Raw genomic sequence first — 21,128 nt, forward strand, 5'->3', positions numbered from 1 at the left:
GTACACTACTGCCATTTCCTTGTTTTTGCGGATCTGGACCGATCTTCCTTTAGGAATGTCCCATGCCTGAATCAGGACCCAGTATATGGCCTGAAGTGCTAACAGATTTATTAGCAGGCATCTTTCTTCTGTGGTCCATAATCCCCGGAATCATAATTTTCCGGATAATGGTCCCCATAACCGTGAAGACTTGTATTTGTTGTCAGGATTTCCCCACCTGATATCCAAAAAGAAAAAGGTATCCTCTGATCTAGATGGATTGTCTGTAGCCCCCACGTATGTGTACTGTCCATCTGGCCCATTTACACCACCTGGTATTCACAGATGGTCTTGCGCGCAGAGAATTTAACCAGGTACAACACTGCTTAACTTCCAACATCATTGAGATTGGACATATCCAGTGTGATGCGGCCTTAGATGGAGGAGATGCTGAATAAGTTTTGAGTGGAATTATGCCCACTCCATCATGTGTATTGTTAACACCATCAAACCCATCATTCGCATTGCTGTGTGAATTGATATTGTTTGACATTGTAACCACTCTCCTAGCTTTGCCTTGGATATCTTGTTCCGAGGTAACTACTTCCTGCAAACTCGAATTCAGTATACCCCCACCGTGAGTTATGTTACAGAACCAGAGATTATCCCATTTATGAACCACCCGTGCCTCTGCAGACAAGTTATTTGTATGTTGTAGACGACACAGCACCTTTCCTATATATTTGTGTCAGGATAGGAAGGTGGTCAAGGTATGGATATTTTCTTAACCTCTACTAACGGAGATAAATTGCTATAATCATTTTGGTAAATACTCTGGGGCTGTGGCTAACCCAAAGGGTAAGGCCTAAATGAAATTTTGCTGAAGGATGGTACCTTGAGATAACACTAATGGACAGTGTTATAGGAGCCTGAAGGTAAGATTCCTGACTTATCCAGGAATACCATATAATATATTGGCTCCCCACCAAACTATGGAGTTGCCTCGACGTGAACTGTGTTACCCAAGTTTATCTGTTTTTGAAATTGATAATGGGGCGAGGGATTGTTTTTGACCCAGGTGGGAATAAACCCCCCGAAATGCATGGGTTACTGGAATGACTATTCCCAGGGGCGGATTAGTAACAAAAAGCGGCCCTGGAAAAATTTGCACTAGTGGCCCCACATGGGCAGCACCAGAGGTGTATGGTCTAGCAATGGGCCATGGCAGCAGCACCCTCCCCCCAAGACTTTCCAGATAGTGGGCATGTCCAGCATCAAGGGGGAAGTTAAAAAGAAATAAAATTAAATATTATGAGCACATTATATGATACACTTTCAGAATTTAGGAAACTATATAATTCTTTAGAAAGATATATTTTCTTGCTTATTACACCAACCGTATCCCAATCACTATTCACTCAATCTTATATGTCAGCCAAGCAGGCAGAAAGAGCATACACTAGATCATCTGCAATCACAGGCTAAGTGGCAAAGTAATTTTCATATATGCAAATTATTTTGCATCTTATTCATTATGTCTATAAAAAGGACCACATGTCCTCAAACAATAGAGGCCCCACGGGTGCGTCGGCCCACCGGGAATCTTCCCTATGAACCCTATTGCCAATCCGCCTATGGCTATTCCTGACAAAACATTTTCTGAATTGCTTCATGCCAATCTCTCGCCTACGCCTCTACCCGAGATGGGCTGAGACCGAAACCTTTTAGGAGAATGGTTCCAGAAGGGAAAGTATAACCTTAGAAATACCACTTCTTGCACCCAAGCATCTATCTGTAGATTGCTATCAAATCTGTGCAAACTGAAGAAGTCGGCCCTTATCCTTCTGGAATCCGCCAGGAGACCCACACCATCATGCTGATGGCCTCTGGTTTGGAAGCTGGCCTCTGGTTGCCTTTGCTTCTTTGCCTTACCAAACTTTATTGTATTGGGGCTGTTACGTTCCTTTATGACCGACAAGGCTGAACCAGACCCCTAGATTTGGGGTTATACGTGGAAGGAAACGTGACCCTCTTGGAGTCTGTTTTTGACTCTGGAATAACTGTTAACTCAAACAGAAACTTCCAGGGAAGGCAAAAATTTCCAGAACCTTCCTAGATTCTGAATCAGCTCCCCATGTATGTGAACCAAACTGTTCTTGAACAGCGATTGTTATGCTGACAAAGACAATATGGTCTTATACTTTTGATGGCAGAGGCCCTATATATAGCATCATCAAATGATATGCATATCTATTTTGGGAGGCACTTCCCTATTTTAAACAGTCCCTACCTTGAAAAAGATACTGAAATCCCATTTACCGGGCATTCTACTTTATTGGGTGTAACCCAAACTTTTTTCCTGAATTCTGCCCTCGTACAGAAGCTGTTTTTGACCCATGTGGGTCTTTTGGGACGTTTAAACAGAAGTGCCTTATTTTTTACCACAGGCTCTGTTGCCTCTATTGACAGACTAGCCTATTTTTGGTCTCCTTTATTCAGCTTATTTATTTAGCTGATATCTTTTACCTGTTCTTCATATGCTGAAGTAGAGTATATAGAGCTTTTCATCGTCAGATGATTATCATGTGTAGCCTGTGAAGTCGATGATTTATTTACATTTGGTCATCAGCTTGTCTTATTCGAGACACTGTTGGGGATATACCACAATCAGTTAGCAGCATGTGTTAATAATGTAAGAATTAACATTTCAGCTAAACTGTACAAGGTCTGTGCAAACATCGCCTCAATGGGTCTATCTATACCTGATATAAATCAGGAATGAATTATGCTAAACAGAAAATCATTTTTACACATAACCATCCTGTACCAGATCATAGAGGATAATACAGTTTTTGCCAAACAACATGTGTTTTTGTTAATGTATGCCGCCCTTAGACATGATAAATACTCAGCACTTTCACAGTGTACTACACAATTTGTGACTGTAATCACCTTTCTCTAAAGTCATATGTGTGAACCTTTTCATGCACCTACATTAAGGATCAGAAGTATCAACCAACAATCATTTATTATTATTAAGTCAGCATCACACTAGCAGTATATTAATATATATATTAATATATATAAGGGGTCTTGATGAAGTCAGACCAGACGAAACGCGTTGGCTGAATCCTGATATCACTTTTGAATCCTCAGTTAAGCTGCTTTATCTATTTTATCCTTGACCAATAGCGTACCGTGATATTTTTTATGCATGTCATATGTTTTTACAACTTTTAGCGTTTGAGTTTTACAGTCCCCTCTTCCCATAAATTTTTGTGCTATATTTTCGCATGTTTTTATATGTTTCTATATGATTTTTCACGTGTTTTCTTAATTAGCGTTCCCGCTAGAACACGATTCATTTTGCTGCTATAATACCCCTTTATTTATCTTCTGTGCCTTTTTGTTTTATAGCTTTTGTGCGCAATTTTATAAAAATATGTTCTGTAATAAATCCCATATCTTTTTGAAAAAAACGCAGTCCCTAGCATTTGATGCCACCAGTGGTCGCTTAGATCTTATCCATTTTTTATCTATTTGATTTCTGCCCTGCACACGTACTAGTGTAGGCTGCATCTAAGATATTAGCGGACGCCCTTTACATATAAGGGAGTGGCACATAGTGACTAACTTCCGACTGACATATTGTGAAAAATGACTTTTTTTTTTGGCGCTGTAGTTCACCATATATCTCAATCATGTAGGAGTACATATAACTGAATTCTGTTCTATACAGATCTTTAAAGTATTCAGATGCATATCGAAGAAAACCACAGTATTGTACATAAAACTCATATGCAATAGGCACTAAAGTTAACTATTCATACTAACAAAAGTAGATAGAATTTTAGTGCTGTATAACCCATACTCAGTAGAGTGGGATACAGGGAGACTTACCCCACTTCCAGGATCGATCAATACGTTAGCGAACGCCGAGTGGATCCAGACGCCACTAGTGTACACTGCCGCTCCGGTCGTTACTTGTGGACATAGATGCTCAGTGAACGTTAGTGCATGCAGACGCTCAGGTCTGCGACCCAGACTCTTAGCGGTAAACCTTAGTGTATACAGACGCAGCGGCCTATGCTGCGACCGAGTCCCCTCGTGGTAGCGTCTGAGACGGAAGTGAGGCAATCAGTTCATGGCGGGAGACACACGGTAACTGGTCATGAACTGGGGGGAGGGGCGACGAGGAGAGCGTCTGACTCCCCACTGCTGACATCAACCCTAGGGATCGCAGCCTCAAACTAATCCTGGTGCTTAATGATCCCTAAAGACTAGCACTAGAGCACCCGTGGTGGTGGTGCGCCAGCTACTGTTTGGTAGTCTCTTCCCAATACAGTGCGGCTGTGTCCGTATTCCCCCTCTAAGTGAAACCAATGCCTTACCTTCTCCCCGTGCTCCAGCCACAGCCTGGTAACGTCTGCTGGACCTGCTAGTAACATCAGACACAGACGCCCGTCGAGACAGCACTTGTACCGTGGGTAAGCATTGTTGCGACCCGGCGGAGAGTTGTTGGATCGACTCTTTCCAATATGCGTGTAAGACGCTGTTAGGAAGGATCACTCAAAAAACATAGTAAGACTATAAAAATAAGTGAAATAAAGCTTAGGGCTGCCAAACCCAGCAGCCCTGTGACTATGGTCCGGCTCCTGCCACACCAAACAAAAAACTGATTTGACTGTGTTAGTGGGCGGGAATATATGGACGAGCCCGGTGCATTCTGGGAGGCCAGAAAGCATGTGATCGTTTGGTGCCAATCCGCTGTCGCTCAATCATATCCAAATGTTATCCTGTGGATAACCTGTGGACCCTGCCGGAGAAAACTGAATTGCCTGAGCCAGGAGGCGGGGATCTAGCGAACTGGCCCGTTGCATTCTGGGAGGCCGAAAGCTACCTCATATCCCAATGTTTATCCTGTGGATAACCTGTGGACAGGAGAAATTATATTTACAGTAGAGGTGAAGATAACGTAAGATGGGGGTCTCTTAAATTGGAACGTTAGACTGTAGAATCTGCTAAGGTATAGTATTGCATATGTTAACCTGTAGCCCATCATCATCCTCTCCAGGAGGGTCAAAATCCTCTGCTTCTGGACTGCTCTTAAGTTACGGTTGCCAGCACCTGTTTTGAACAGGTTACTGGATAAGAAAGGTGTTTCATCACAGGTGATGGCAATCATAACTTAAGAGGGAAGTCCAGGAGCAGAGCATTCTGTCCCTCCTGGAGAGGGTCATGTTGGGAGGTATTGATCATGCTTCTGTACTGATAGTTTCAGAGTGATTGCCAAACTCCTATTGGACATACGCACCAGTCAGCTGAGATGCTCTATAGAGGAAAGGTATGTTCAGCTTTTAGCTTTGTTTTTGGATAAATGACCTATATTCCATGCATCAAAGATATGCAGGTTAGGTAAGTAAGTATTTGTGTACATTGGATGGCAGGAAAGCTTTCACTTGTAGTTGAACACCAAAAAGCATACTGTATGACAGAACGAATATTGGGTTGTATAAGAAGTAATAAGTGTATACATGTAAGCTCCTATCATGCAGCCGGACCATTTATCTGGCCGATGGCAGGATGTCACTGCTGATACTGCAGCACAGCTCCAGCAAAATCCTGCAAATCCTGCCAGTGCATTGAAACATAGCTTTTCTATATTAAGGTATGGAATATTAAGTAATGTGGTCCTTTAAAGTGTAACCTATATACTTAGGGAACTTCACTTGTAAACACAGAAAACTGAATTAAGACCGAGTACTAAACACATCAATGCAACATGAACGGGTGGTCTTCAGTATGCCGACTGACGGGATCCCGGCGCACAGTATACCGGCGCCGGGATCCCGACAGTCGGCATACCGACACTTATTCTCCCTCGTGGGGGTCCACGACCCCCCTGGAGGGAGAATAAATAGCCCACCGTGCTCGTAGCGTGGCGAGCGCAGCAAGCCCGCAAGGGGCTCATTTGTGCTCGCCAAACTGTCGGTAAGCCGGCGGTCGGGCTCCCAGCGCCGGTATGCTGGTTGCCGGGAGCCCGACCGCCGGCATACCGTAGTGAACCCACATGAACACATATATACATCATTGGAGAACACTGCTTTAGAACCTTACCGTCCAAAATCTTATGAAATATTGGAGAACGGTAGCAGAAATGAAGAGGCAATACAGCAAGGAGTACATTAAAAACAGCAGGAAGAATTTGTAATTGGAAAATCCCACACAGTTATTCACCCTGTAATTAAAACAAGATATTTTTTTGTTATGTTTTAACCCAGCAGCAACAAATATAATGGACATTGTAAGCTGGGTGCACACTAGTAAGATATATCGTTTGTTCCAGCAACGAACGATATATCGTTAGCATATCGGCAGGTGTGTACACCTGAAGTGTACGTGAACATATCACGTCTGCCCTGCAGCACAGCATATGTAGATATACAGTATCTGAACGTATACAAGTGCTTACGTATGTGTGTACAGGACGTGCCGACCGCTGTACGCTGGCTGAAGGGACCGTCAACACTGACATCACAACTGGGTGGGAAAATGTAAAAATACCTGCCTAGTTGTGATGTCTGGCCTGACATATCTAGCAGGTGCTTATAGCTTACTTTACCGACCGGCCAGTCGGCGGCTTTGTCTTTCTACTACGGTATGTACCCAGCTTAACAGAGAGTTTGTAAATCTCACATACCAGGGGCAGTGATGATCCATCTTCAGGACACATCTGAAAGATAGCAATTATAAAAATGGATTACAAAAAGTGCCGAAACCGACAGTAAGAAACATGAACATGCCAAGATCTAACTGGCAAAGTATATGCAGACTGAATGCTTATAAGTAAAATATGCAGCTTTTCCCCCAACAACTTTCAGTTTAGTCACCGTCATTTATGTATAATTAACTTTCTCAGTATACTGATTTTACATCTATATCTTTTTACACGTATGAAATATGGTCTGTATACTTAATAACAATGACTAACATACTTCTTTACTATGGCATCAATCACTCAAGAGGTCTTAAAAATCCATAGTTTATCCTATTCGTATATGTAAACAGCGACCCACGTTCCACTGAGGAAAGCACGGAGTCCAAAGATGCAACTTTCAGTTGAGCCTGTCATCCTCCTACCCTACTGCAGTAGCCCACCAGCATCAGCCAGAGACTTGCCCTACACTGATCTAGACATGTCAATCACCAATGCCAAATTGTATATATCCTAGATAGCATGCAATAAATAAAACACAGACTCCCTTTTTGCGCTATTTAAAAAGGGAATGAGTGGTATCTGACCAGTGGACTGCCCTATTCCACTATATTCCCTGTTACAAAGAACAAGAGTAAACAATATGTATGGCAGTAGTGGAATTGGCGCCCCAAGCAATTACTACCTTCTTTTGCTAATAATTACACAATAATACAGTAGAACATATTAAACATCATAGAGTAAACAGTAAGCTCCAACACAAATTTTAATTTACAATTCGTAAAAAATAGCAGCAGTGTCCATATATGAAGATATCCTTTGGTACAGTAACCCCGTCACATGTAATGGGGGTACAGATTAACATAGGTGTACATAAACTTCTTTCATGATATCCTCCTTCAAATAATGTAGATTGGAGGTCACATCAAAACAAGATAGAAAATACCGACGCGTTTCGTCTCGTGCCGAGACTTCATCAGGGGTGTATCTCACTCAAGAAGTTAACCATTTGAGGATTGTACCAAAAGATAGTGTTTTTAGACACTATAGACAAGTGGGACTTGTGATACTGGGATATATTTCTCATTCAATCAGATGGTTGAATATTTTTGAAATTTCACACGACCTTCTTTAAAGATCATCAGACACAATTGTCCACATGTGTATAGGCATGAGGCCAGTCCGGTTGTGAGTGTCTAAAAACACATACATGATAGATAGATAGATAGATAGATAGATAGATAGATAGATAGATAGATAGATAGATAGATATTTGTAGTATTTTTTTCAGAAGTACAGCAGATCCCATGTAACCACCCCAATTAACACAATCACCTTTAAAACATATAAAAATAATTGCATTTAAAAACCAACACAACAATACATGTACAACTATATAGAACAGCAATATCATTCACTTCAGAAAACCATTAATTGAATTTACATTATATAGAGTGTGTCTGTATAAATTGGATAATTAATGCAGCCTGAGTGGCTCTCTCTCTCTGTATAGTCTTCTAACACATATTTAGACAGCGTGTGGACTTACACGTCGCAGGCGGAACAATGGTGGCACCGGTCGGGTTTTATTAACTGACATCTCTCACAATATCGGATTGCTATATTAAATGAAAACAAAGATTAATAAATAAATCTGTACAGCAAGAGACAGTGTTTATATGGAAGTAATCATAGGTGTGTTCTACACACAGCAGGTGTTCTTCTGACAATGGAATGAATGAGAGGAGTTATCCTCCAAATTCCATTTACAACACAATGGCAGACTATATGAATGGACCAGTGAGATCGGCAGATCATCCTTAATTCTGTACACCCTGTGAGTATTCCCCAGAGAACTCATCGCTTATACTGCAGCCTCTGCAGCCCTGTCTGCCCGCCAGCAGCTATACATCACTGTGACTGGATGTTCTCACTCAGCCACTATAAGCTCCACATACTGTACCTGACTCCTCTCCCTGTAAATGATGTATTACAAAGCCTCTGCTCCGCATACAGACTGCATTCTGTTTGTGTGTACAGCTGCATAGTATTACTATTCTCATTCTGCAGGCTAGATGCTGATCTCATTAAGAGGGCAACTACTGCACACAGGCCGCTTCTCTCGTTCCGTATCACTGCAGTAGACGACACTATGATTATTGTCTTCGTTCCCCATTAAAGTGTATTTATAATGTGCCACAAGTTCTACAGCGCCAGAGAGGGAAGGAAATAAATTATGGAGAATAAAAACAAAACATAAGCTACATGAACAGAAAAAGTCACGTGAGAACAGATGTCACTATAGGGCACATAAAAATTCTCATCATAGAGATAGCACAAAGGGAAAGATACAGAAAGTGTGTGTGTGGGGGGAGTCTTCAGGTAGCCGACTGTCGGGATCCCGGCGCACAGTATACCGGCGCCGGAATCCCGACAGCCGGCATACCGACAGATTTTCTCCCTCATGGAGGTCCTCATGGAGAATAAATAGCATGGCACGCATAGCGCGCCACCGTGCCCGCAAGGGGCTCATTTACGCTCGCCACGCTGTCGGTATGCCGGCAGTCGGGCTCTCGGCGTCGGTATGTTGGTCGCCGGCATACCATACTACACCCTGTGGGGGTGGTGGTGGGGGGGCATGCATATGCAAGACATAAGGTACAGGGACCCTGCCTACGAGAACATACTTCTAGGATACGCAGGATTATATGTAAAATACTATACTGTATTATAATTATGGGCAGTTTAGGGACTATTGCCACCATGATTTGCCGTGCTATAATTTAAGATATCAGCAACATTTAAACTTTACCAGATTTGATTCTTGGCATGTTTAGTTAGAATCTTCATATAGTATGGTACCGGGAAAAAAATAATAAAAAAATAATAATGTGATAATGTTGTCAAACAGACAATATCCATGACGGCCATTAACACTTTATGGGAGGTATTCAATTAGCGGCAAAATCGCATAAATTTACTGCCATTGACATTTTCGCATCTTTTTCACCGAGAAAACAGACTTGAGTATGCACGCTTCTGCGATTCGCCCTATTCATAGGCAAATTAGCAAAAACTGGATTGCCGCGAAAATTGGTTCAGAAAGTGAAAAATTGGTAAATCTGTCCGGACCCCCCAAAAAAGATAAACTAACATCGTATAACCGTATAAAAGTTTTTTTATTGGTTATAATAAAAGTATTTCTAGTACTTACACTAAAAAAAATTTCCAGCAAAATAAGTGCTAAAATTAAACTTACGGTACATAAAAATGGGTATAAGTATATATTTGGGTCATTTTAGGGGACTTTAAAAAAAAAAAAAAAAAAAGTGGAAACAGACTGATTACTCCCATGTGCAAGTCTAAAAACACTTGTCCCACTCATAAAGCCTGTCCCATACCTTATGTCCAATTCCCAATTTTTTTTTACTTAAAATAGGGATTTTTCCCAAGTTCATCACCTGCTCAGAGTTGGTGAATTGAATTTTGCTGTAAAATTACCGCAGAAAAGTCGTTCGCTGACAACTGAATAGGCGTTTGGCAAATTTACCGCGATTCACAGTAATTGCACATCTTTTTACTGCGAAAGAAATTGAATTCCCCCCTATATCCACCGGCAGAGAGTGCTTCAGGGTGGTCGGGTTTTGAACACAGTCCTTCTGTGCGTCCTTGGCTCATTGGGGATATAGAACACATTAGTGGCACCTACATGACAGACGTAGCCACACACTCATCCAGCCTGCGACTCGGTCCTATGGGCGGCATACTTAGGTGCACCCACAAGTCCTAGTCGAGGGCACACTTGCCGCACCTAAATTGCCGTGAATATGCCAAGCTGCAGGCTGGATAAGCGTGGCTACATCTGTAGTTGTGGCTAGAGAAGGCAGCCAGGGCTCACCAGTCATAGTGGGGGCACATAGTGGTTGAAGCAAGTCGCATGTACTTACGCCAACACTGCCCGCACAGAAATAAATGAGCATAATTGGCGATGTGCAGAGTGTTGCACATCTATGCAACAGAACTGTTCCTATCTGTGCGCAAGGTTAAATAGCAATCATAGTTATCAGGGCACACTTGCAGCCTTAGCGTTTGTGACAGACATCTGTCAAGAAACAACTCCCTCGACAACCCCATTACCACGCACTTACGCACCTTCAGCCGCAAGTAGGGAGGTTGCATATGAGTAAGCATCGGCCATAGTTGCCCCCGGGCATTTGCAGCGCATAAACATGAAGGCTCCGTCTGTATAACGGACTTGAGTTCAACTCAGCATTAGCCCAACGATTAGCTGCATGCAGCAAAGCCAGGTGGAAAGTGTACATGCCCCATGGCAAAAACAAAATCCACTGGAACATAATTACGGTCAAGAGGGACAGGCTGCTCTATACAGGGGCAGAATAAGAGATGAGGGGGCTGTGTGCAGCCTCTATGCAGGCCCCCCTTCGTTCTCTCCGCATCACAGTTGGTCACCAGGAACATGTCGCCAGCACCATGTTCCTGGTGATTTCTGCACTGCGCGATCAGCCTTTATGAAAATGGCGGCCACCCCATTTTCACAGTGATCTGTGCAGCTCAGACGCGTGACTCTGGAGAGGCAAGTATACTACATGAATGCAGGGTGCCCCCATTATAGATACACCTCTGACTCTATAGGAAGAGACGTTCGTCTGTACGAGCAACGATAGTGCAGAGGTTTGCCAACTGATGTACTATGGGAAAGAGAAAGTAGATGGCTCTCACATTCCAAGTGCTCACAATGTAAAGGAGAAGCAACATACAGCAAAGTACTTGCTCTGTACATTGTTTAAGTCACATACATATTCTAGGAGGATGATGGTGGTCAAGGACTCGCAATCCTGACTTGAGCACAGAGCTAGTTTTCATACAAGTATAGAAATATTCTGCTAAGGTGCCGACGCTGAGTTAAGTGGTAGGAACAGTGTTGAGACTGAAGCAATGGTCAATGTGACGGGGAGTAGTTTGCATTGAAAACAGGAGAACTAAAACGAATTTTGATGGGCTTCCATAAAGAACACAACTGGTTAAGGGTTTTGGATACGAAATGTCAACAATCATAACGTAAGACATTCATCATGTAGACCGTGATGAAATGTGGCCCACAGCTTAACCATAACCCTCCCTTCAGTGCTAACCCTAACCTCCCCCTCCAGTTAACCCTCCATCTAGTACCTAACCCTAATCTCCCCCTCCGCCTAACCCTCCATCTAGTACCTAACCCTAACCTCCCCCTCTGCCTAACTCTCCATCTAGTACAGGCATGTCCAAACTGCGGCCCTCCAGCTGTTGTGAAACTACACATCCCAGCATGTCCTGACACAGCTTTATCATTCTCTGACAGCAAAACTGAGTCAGGGTATGCTGGGATATGTAGTTTCACAACAGCTGGAGGGCCGCAGTTTGGACATGCCTGATCTAGTACCTAACCCTAACCTCCCCCTCCGCCTAACCCTCCATCTAGTACCTAACCCTAACCTCTCCCTCCGCCTAACCCTCCATCTAGTACCTAACCCTAACCTCCCAATCCGCCTAACCCTCCATCTAGTACCTAACCCTAACCTCCCCCTCCGCCTAACCCTCCATCTAGTACCTAACCCTCCATCTAGTACCCAACCCTAACCTCCCCCTAACCCTCCATCTAGTACCTAAACTCCCACTAACCCTCCATCTAGTGCCTAACCCTAACCTCCCCCTCCAGTTAACCCTCCATCTAGTACCTAACCCTAACCTCCCCCTCAATCTAGTACCTAACCCTAACCTCGCCCTCCGCCTAACTCTCCATCTAGTACCTAACCTCCCCCTAACACTCCATCTAGTGCCTATCCCTAACCTCTCCCGCAGCCTAACGCTAACCCTCCATCTAGTGCCTAACCTCCCCTGTAGCCTAACCATAACCATCCCTCTAGTGCAGGCATTCCCAACCGCGGTCCTCAAGGCATACCAACAGTGCAGGTTTTAGTGATATCCAGGCTTCACAGATGGTTAAATCAAAATAACTGAGGTACTAATGTCACCTGTGCTCAAGCCTGGATATCACTCAAGTCAGGACTGTTAGTGTGCCTTGAGGACCGAGGTTGGGAAACACTGCTCTAGTGCCTAACCCTAACCGCCCCCACCCCAGCCAAACATTAACCTGATCCCTCAGCCTAACCTTAATACTGACATTCTGACAATGTTGAGATTTCACCTGTTGACATTCTGAGAATATGGACATGTTGCCTGTAGACATAACTGTCGACATTGTGGTGTGGACATTGTGAACGTCCACATTGTTATTGTCAACCTTTTGACTACATGCCCTTGTTACAGTACAGAGACCAGTAAAGAATTGCATACAGGAAGCAGTATAATGGGAGGGTTACACAGACTCTTGGAGGACTAGCAGAGACTTCCGATGTTCGATAAGAAGTTAATGAAAAAACAAAACAAAACAGCGCAGCAGTGTAACCGATACCACATAACATGCGCTGATACCACTTCTCCCCCATAACAACGGATCATACATTTACCCCATAAGGTTTAGCAGTGTTAGTAAGGCCAGAGTGAAGGCAGGAGATATTTCTGGTGACATGATTTGAAGAAAAGGTGCGTAACACTGTAAGAGGCAGTGGAAACCAATGGTGGCTGCAGTGCCGACCATAAATTACAGGGGGAAGTTGGTCAGCACATATTTGTAGAGTTGTATGTAATATGGGCTGGCTGCCTGTGTTTTAGTGACCTGCTGCATCACAGGACACAGTGCTCAGCTTGTTTAACTTCTATATGCCCGCCCCCAGACTCCTGTGAAACTAGCCAATAGGAGTCTGGGGGCGGGTTTATAGATAATAGACAAGCTAAGCACTGTGTCCAATGCTGCGCAGGTCAGTGAAACACAGCGGCACTGCTGATCCCGCAGATAAGGCAGCCAGCACATTACATACTGTTTGTATGTGTACACCGGCTCCTCCCTGCAACGTATGGCCGTAGCTACAGGCCAGGGCAGAAGTAACCACTGGTGGCAACTCAAAATGTTCAGCCTCACACATTAAGTCTAGCTAGTAATAACATCACACAAAGACAGCTAAAAGATGCTTATGCCAAATGTAACAGCCTGCAAGTTTCAGACAGAGGTGAGATTTTGGCGATGTAGCCTTGAAGTTTTTTACATTTTTTTTGGTTAATCATTGCACCTCTTGTATCACAATCTAATAAAAATGTAAAAAAACACCAATAAAACAATGGTCTGCACTTGCTTTCTTGGTATTTTGTAAAGCTATGTTATAGACTAAAAATAAGGAGGGACTTATGTTTTTAATTTTTAATTTTTTTTTACAACTTGTTTATAGTGAATCATCCAGAAACTGGTAAAACATATACTAACATGCGATATCACAGGATGATGTAATAGTCACTGGTCTGACATTAGGGGGCGCTGTGTCAGAAATCATCTGGATTTCACTAAATCCAGATAAACTCTTATGCCGGAAACACCAGTGATCAGGTCACATTTTCTGCCTGTTATCAGGGGCCAACTGACATGCATGGGGGTTAGCGTCATAGGATACGGCTTTACCTAGGTGTTTAATTATCACTTGTACGTCATTCACCATCCTGCTCCTTTTACTGCAAATCAACCACCTTATTACAGCTTACGCTGCAGAGCTGGCATAATCCTACTGTGTATAATGGTGATCTAGAACCATCCTACTGCTTATAATAGTGATCTAGAACCATCCTAAAGCTTATAAAAGGTGGTCTATAAATATCCTACTGATTAGAATGATGGTCTAGAACCATCCTACATGTTATAATGTGGGCTAGAGCCATCTTACAGCTTATAATGGCAGTCTTGAACCATCCTACTGCTTAGAATGATGTCTACAACCATCCTACAGCTTATAATGGTTGTTTAGGACCATCCTACTGATTATAATGGCTGTCTAGAATTATCATACTGCTTATAATGATGGCGTAGAACCATCTTACTGCTTACAGTGGGGCTATAGAACCATCTTACTGCTTACACCGACATTTTAGAGACATTGGGGTATATTCAATTGACATCGAAAGCTGCCGTTTGTCGAAAAGACGGAAGTTTTAGACTTTTTTTTAGGTCGGAAGGGGTTCCAACCTATTCAATATATTCGACTAGTCGAGGAATTCGACTTGTCGAAAAGCACGTGGATCAGCGGAATAGCTGCCGATCCATGTGCTTGTGTCGAAAGCGGGGCCAAAACCCCCTTTTCGACCATCTCAGTCCGACATAAAATAATGTCAGACTGAGATGTGGGACCCAGAGGAGGAGGGCGGAGGCGGGAGGGGGGAGCCGCAGGGAGACGGGGGTCAGCTGCGGGTATACAGAGGAGAGCAGCGATACAGCACAGCGCTGCAGCAGGATGTCACACAGCCGCGCCGCTCACGGCAGCGTCCACCCGGCTCCAGCAAGTGAGGTCACGCTTGCTGGAGCCGGGTGGACACTGCCGTGAGGTCTGGCGGCTGTGTGACATCCTCCTGCAGCGCTACTGTAGCGCTGATCTCCTCCGTCTGCCCGCCGGCTGTCCCCGCTGGTGTCCCCGTGGCTCCCCCCTCTCCTCCTCTGGGTCACTCATCTCAATTCGACTTTTTAAAAGTCGAATTGAGATGAGATTTGAATAGGGGTTGTCTGATCCATTCCGACAAATGCATGGAATGGATCCGACCCTAACCATCCTTCTGCAGTTCTAGATGCACTGTAGTATCAATGTAAAGTGCAGTAGCTTTAAGAATCACCAGTTTATGTAAGACCTGGCACCAGTCATCTCAAAAACTATTATTTGCCAAATGGGCCGATGCACTCAGCTATTTGTAGCATAAATTTGAATATAAAGAAGATTAGGATCCTCTTACACTTCGAGCACTTGACAATGAAAGGGTTTAGCAATTAGCATGGCCTCTTTATTGGATCTGGCAGCAGAGTGAGGGATTTAATGATGAGAAGGCATACACCAGTTCTCCGTCCTCAGCCTGATCTCAGCATCATTCAGAGAACTGTATGGATCAATCCAATGACTCATTACCAGGCACAGTGACAGACACTGTGCTCTCATCATACACAAGACGAACACAAACAGCACCACACATGTCAGGAAGAGTGTGTATCAGGCTTCCCCAGTGTCCGGCTAATACTATTATCCAAGGCTCGGTGACATACAGAGCGATGTGGGGATAAGAGTCTCATCAGAGCAAGTTCATGTGTAACTCACTGCTACATAGTACACGACAAGCAATATTATTATTATTCTTTATTTATATGGGGCCACAAGGGTTCCACAGCGCCTTACAGAGTACATAAACAAATGAGCAAAACAAGAAAACAACGACTTTCAGTACAAGACAGTGCAGGACAAGTACTTGGTGTGTAAACATTGCTGCATCAGTGATCATGACACTGAAATAAGCATCAGGGTGGCAGAAACTGAGGATTAGGTGTGTGGTAGGGACTATGGAGTAGATGACAGTCTAAGTAAGGGATGGAAAAGCACATGAGGGGAGAGGGCCCTGCTCGTGAGAGCTTACACTGTTCTATTCTCTCAGTTTTATACTATAAAGGACTGTGGTCTGTGGCCCCCACTATCTATCACTGCCCCCCAGCATTATTAGGAACTGACAAATATGAAGAATAGATTTCAGCAACTCCAATGATTCTTCCTGGCAGCTCAGTAGGACATACATGACAGGAAGGGCGTGGTATAGCAATCGGAAGAATGGAAGTTCCACAAGTAGACTTGTATGGATAATAAAATCACTGGCAAAACATATCTAAACTTTGTCCGTATGCACATAAGAAGCATGCTGTACCCGGTATTGCTATATGGAGGACATGTGAGGCTTAGATCTTACACAAAGAACCAATAACGTATAAAAAAAACTGCCTAACATAGGGATTATTTAAATGCTGAGAACTTGAGTGTTGCACCAGCCATTGGCCCAACCCCCAACTAAAGCAGGGGTATTCACTATACGGCCCGCCAGCTGCTGTGGAACTATACATCCCAGCATACCCTGGTTTTTGCATACCCTAATAGCAAAACTATACCATGGCATGCTGGGAGTTGTAGTTTCACAGCAGCTGGAGGGCCTCATGGTGAATACCCCTGGTGTATGTTGTAAGTGTTCTACTTAGTATCACACAGGCCCTGAGCACGGAGCAACAAGATCAATATTTACTTCAGCCAGACAAAATCTGTCTGTTCCGACACCACTAGAGTATATGTGGGAAATTAAAAAAACCTGCAGCGCAGAGTTTTCCCCGCAGCCGTGGGGTTTTGGTATTCAATTGACGGAGAGAAGATGGGACTTTCTATAGAAATCATTGCACCTTTCACCTGCTATACTGCAGAGTGTGTGGCCAGCATAATGCATGCTATATCTGAATGCATAAAGGATTCTGTAGAGTTTAGCAGCCCCAACCTTTTGTAGCCGTTGTGGTATAGATGGGCAATTCTTTAGCCGCTCGTTTGAGAATTTCCTGCTGGTATTCCTGCCGCTCCTCCTTCTCGTACAGCTCCTTGTCAGACTTGGATAAACAAAACTGTAGTAAAGCACAGACACAGGATAACATTAGGCTGGCGAGAGGTGAAAGCAAATATTATACTGTGTGAGCAACGCAGATTAAATAAAGTCAATAGTGATCTAGCCAGATCTGCTCTTACAGGGCACAATGCAGTACATAGGAGGAGGTATTTATTGACTCAGGAAACAGGCAGAGCCATTCAGCTAGTAGGCACGCGTCCGCTGCTAGTCGATATATTACTTTTCTACTATATTCCTGTTGGCCTTTTCATCACAGAATATAAGACTGCAGCTGTCACAGTAAACACTGGGGCAGATGTATTAATCCTGGAGAAGTGAAGTGGAAGGTGATAACGCACCAGCCAATCAGCTCAAATATGTACATTTACATTTATTTATTTGGAGCTGATTGGCTGGTGCTTTATCACCTTGCACTTATCACTGCTTTATCAATTCTCCAGGCTTAATACATCTGCCCCACTGTATCTAAAGGCCAGTACTCACTGGCCGATGCGGGAGAGATGTGTGCTGAGCGAACCGCTCAGCTCACATCTCTCCCGCCGCTCAGCACAGCGCGATATGTGCCGAGCGTGCGGGGGGAGCCGATCATTTAACCCAGCGGGTGAAATGAGCGACCCGCTAGATTGGCACGGCAGGCCAATCTAGCACCAGCGATAGCGATGCTCGGGGCTGCGCATCGCTATCGCTGTAGGGGGTACACACGGAGCGATCAGGCTTCAAATCTAAGCAATCTAGTCAGATTGCTTAGATTTTAAGCAGCGATCGCTCCGTGAGTACCACCCTTAAGAAACCAGCGTAGGCTACAGTCTTCCCATAATCGTGCTGAACAAGATGACACAGGAATATGCAGGAATCAGTGAGTTGTTTAAATGCAAACTGAAAGTCTTAATCAGTGATGGAAAAACAAGAGAGCTGGGCGAATGTTTTCCTATATATTAGAATCTGCTGACTTTTCATAGTACATCAACTTATCTTAGGCTTCATGGTCCTTTATAAGCATGCACTATGCAAACAAACACAAATGGCAACCTTTCACACAGCGGATCGTGTTGCGTCACGCTTGTACCAATAAATTAGCTTAGAAACACTACACAGCTTAAGGAACTAGTCTCTGACACCACAGAAGCCAAGGCTCTAGATTCACGATAGATACAGGAATGAAAAATAGGTTAGTCATTTTTTTGCAGCATTACCTGGTATGGTAACAACAGTGAGAAGGTATGCAAGTGCGTGTCTGAGCTCATTCCTAAATAAGTGTATCTGTTGACTTTACACAGTGACGGCAGCCATTTTCTCAGTTGTACCAATATTGTAGACATTGCAGCATGACCATTCACAATGAACCAGTGGCACGAGTGATATCATGAAATGATTGGCTGCAGTCACATTATACAGTATAACACATTATAATGGCAGCCTCTACCTTATATAGGCAACCGTTACACTCTGGGGGAAATGTATCAATCCTGGGAGATAAAAAATAAAAAAATAAGATTTTACTCAACGGTAAATCTATTTCTCGTAGTCCGTAGTGGATGCTGGGGACTCCGTAAGGACCATGGGGAATAGACGGGCTCCGCAGGAGACTGGGCACTCTAAGAAAGATTTAGTACTACTGGTGTGCACTGGCTCCTCCCTCTATGCCCCTCCTCCAGACCTCAGTTAAGGAAACTGTGCCCGGAAGAGCCGACATTACAAGGAAAGGATTTTGGAACCCAGGGTAAGACTCATACCAGCCACACCAATCACACCGTATTACTTGTGATAAACTTACCCAGTTAACAGTATGAACAAACAACAGAGCATCAACCAATGGATGCCAACATAACATAACCCTTTATTAAGCAATAACTATATACACGTATTGCAGAAAGTCCGCACTTGGGACGGGCGCCCAGCATCCACTACGGACTACGAGAAATAGATTTACCGGTGAGTAAAATCTTATTTTCTCTAACGTCCTAGTGGATGCTGGGGACTCCGTAAGGACCATGGGGATTATACCAAAGCTCCCAAACGGGCGGGAGAGTGCGGATGACTCTGCAGCACCGAATGGGCACACACAAGGTCCTCCTCAGCCAGGGTATCAAACTTGACGAATTTTGCAAAGGTGTTTGAACCCGACCAAGTAGCAGCTCGGCAAAGCTGTAATGCCGAGACCCCTCGGGCAGCCGCCCAAGAAGAGCCCACCTTCCTTGTGGAATGGGCTTTCACTGATTTTGGATGCGGCAATCCAGCCGCAGAATGAGCCTGCTTGATCGTGTTACAGACCCAGCGAACAATAGTTTGCCCTGAAGCAGGAGCACCCAGCTAGTTGGATGCATACAGGATAAACATTGGTTTTTTTTTATCTGCGCACAGAGTCCTCTCTGTTTCGGACAAGCTGCCGTACTAAATAGGTGACCACCTACGTACGTAATCTATAGACAGGTAATTGTACTGCGCTCAGCCCTATGTTCATCTGTAGATGATGAAGGTCTATATATGGATAGTATTCTGTGTATTGATAAGGATAGTGGTAATAAACGATAACTGAAAAGGAGATTTTGTGTCTGTGTGTGTACCGTTTGTCTTGTGAGTTTAATAAACAACAGACCTGGAAGAAGAATTAATAGGATTTTATTCTAATCATAAACTGTCCTCCGTTATGGTGCGTTTAGTACCAGAAAAAATGAAAACATAGAAGTAAAAATAATAAATGATAAATAATAATGCAGATTTGAAATTTAAAAATGAAAAAAGCAAAAATAAATCAAGAATAAAAAACAGGTCAAAAATAGAGAAAAACTATAGAGCTTGAGCAAATGCTCACAGTCCAAAATGATGGGGTAGTAAGGATTTTCAAAATAAAGTCTATTAAACGTTGGTATCCAAAGTTCAGATGCAGTTCATACAGTTTGCGGCGTCCCGCATATGTTGTCTCAGAGCGCTCGAGGGAGTGGATGATATCAGGGTACATGATAGTATAAGAGATTAGTGCAGTGCTGGATAATGTGAGCTGGCAAGGAGTGGATGAGTTAAAGCTCCGGACTAGTTCGTCCACCTCTCCCCTGGTCCCGAGAGTCGCGTCCGTGTTCAGGCGTTCCCCTGGTACCTTGTTGGTTCGAGGGACGAACAATGCCTAGGGTTTGGGTGATCACGACCAGCGCTCTCCGGAGCGTCTGTTCGTGAAATCCCTCACCGCATACGGAGACTCACCTGCTGCTGCTTCCTGCCGTCCACTGTGTCTCTGCACTGGCTCCCGTCCTCTTTTACAGCGTCCTCCTGGTTGTTAGGTGACGTCCTGTTACTTTCGTTCTTCGGGGTCACGTGACCGGGATGTCCCGTCTTCCGCTCGTGGCTCTCTGTTAAATGTAGGTTCTATTTAGCAGGATGTGTTTCTTTATATTAATGGCTCCAACACGTTTCAACCCCATATGATCTTGCATCCGTGGTCACTAGGACCCAGTCCTGAATGCCGAATCTGCGACCTTCGAGAAGGTGAGCACTCTGCAGTCACCACAGGAGAGACACCCTGGCTCTGGGGGATAGGGTGATTAACCGATGCATCCGAAGATGTGATCCGGACCACTTGTCCAGTAAGTCCCATTGGAAGGTCCTCCTATGGAGCCTGCCGAAGGGAATGGCCTCGAATGATGCCACCCTCCTTCCCAGGACTCGAGTGCAGTGATGCACTGACACCCGTTTTGGTTTTAATAGATTCCTGACCAGTGTCACGAGCGTCTGAGCTCTCTCTATCGGGAGATAAACCCTTTTCTGGTCTGTGTCTAGGATCATGCCTAGGAGAGGCAGATGAGCTGTAAGAACCAACTGCGACTTTGGAATATATAGAATCCAGCCGTGTTGCCGTTTCACTTCCAGAGAA

At 44.1% G+C, this 21,128-nt stretch overlaps 1 protein-coding gene across 1 annotated transcript in view; it reads right to left on the reverse strand.

Moving 5' to 3' along the window:
* Positions 1 to 21,128, reverse strand: part of ZDHHC20 (zinc finger DHHC-type palmitoyltransferase 20) — a 149,134-nt gene that overhangs the window by 50,934 nt on the left and 77,072 nt on the right. Inside the window, exons 4-7 of the mRNA XM_063951664.1 lie at positions 17,141 to 17,261; positions 8,244 to 8,313; positions 6,680 to 6,712; positions 6,097 to 6,217 (exon numbers count right to left, since the gene is read on the reverse strand). Coding sequence (XP_063807734.1) covers positions 6,097 to 6,217; positions 6,680 to 6,712; positions 8,244 to 8,313; positions 17,141 to 17,261 — 345 coding nt within the window. The remainder of the gene's footprint in view (positions 1 to 6,096; positions 6,218 to 6,679; positions 6,713 to 8,243; positions 8,314 to 17,140; positions 17,262 to 21,128) is intronic.

The sequence above is a fragment of the Pseudophryne corroboree genome, chromosome 2 (assembly GCF_028390025.1).
Source record: "Pseudophryne corroboree isolate aPseCor3 chromosome 2, aPseCor3.hap2, whole genome shotgun sequence".
In the NCBI taxonomy this organism is placed as follows: Eukaryota; Metazoa; Chordata; class Amphibia; order Anura; family Myobatrachidae; genus Pseudophryne; species Pseudophryne corroboree.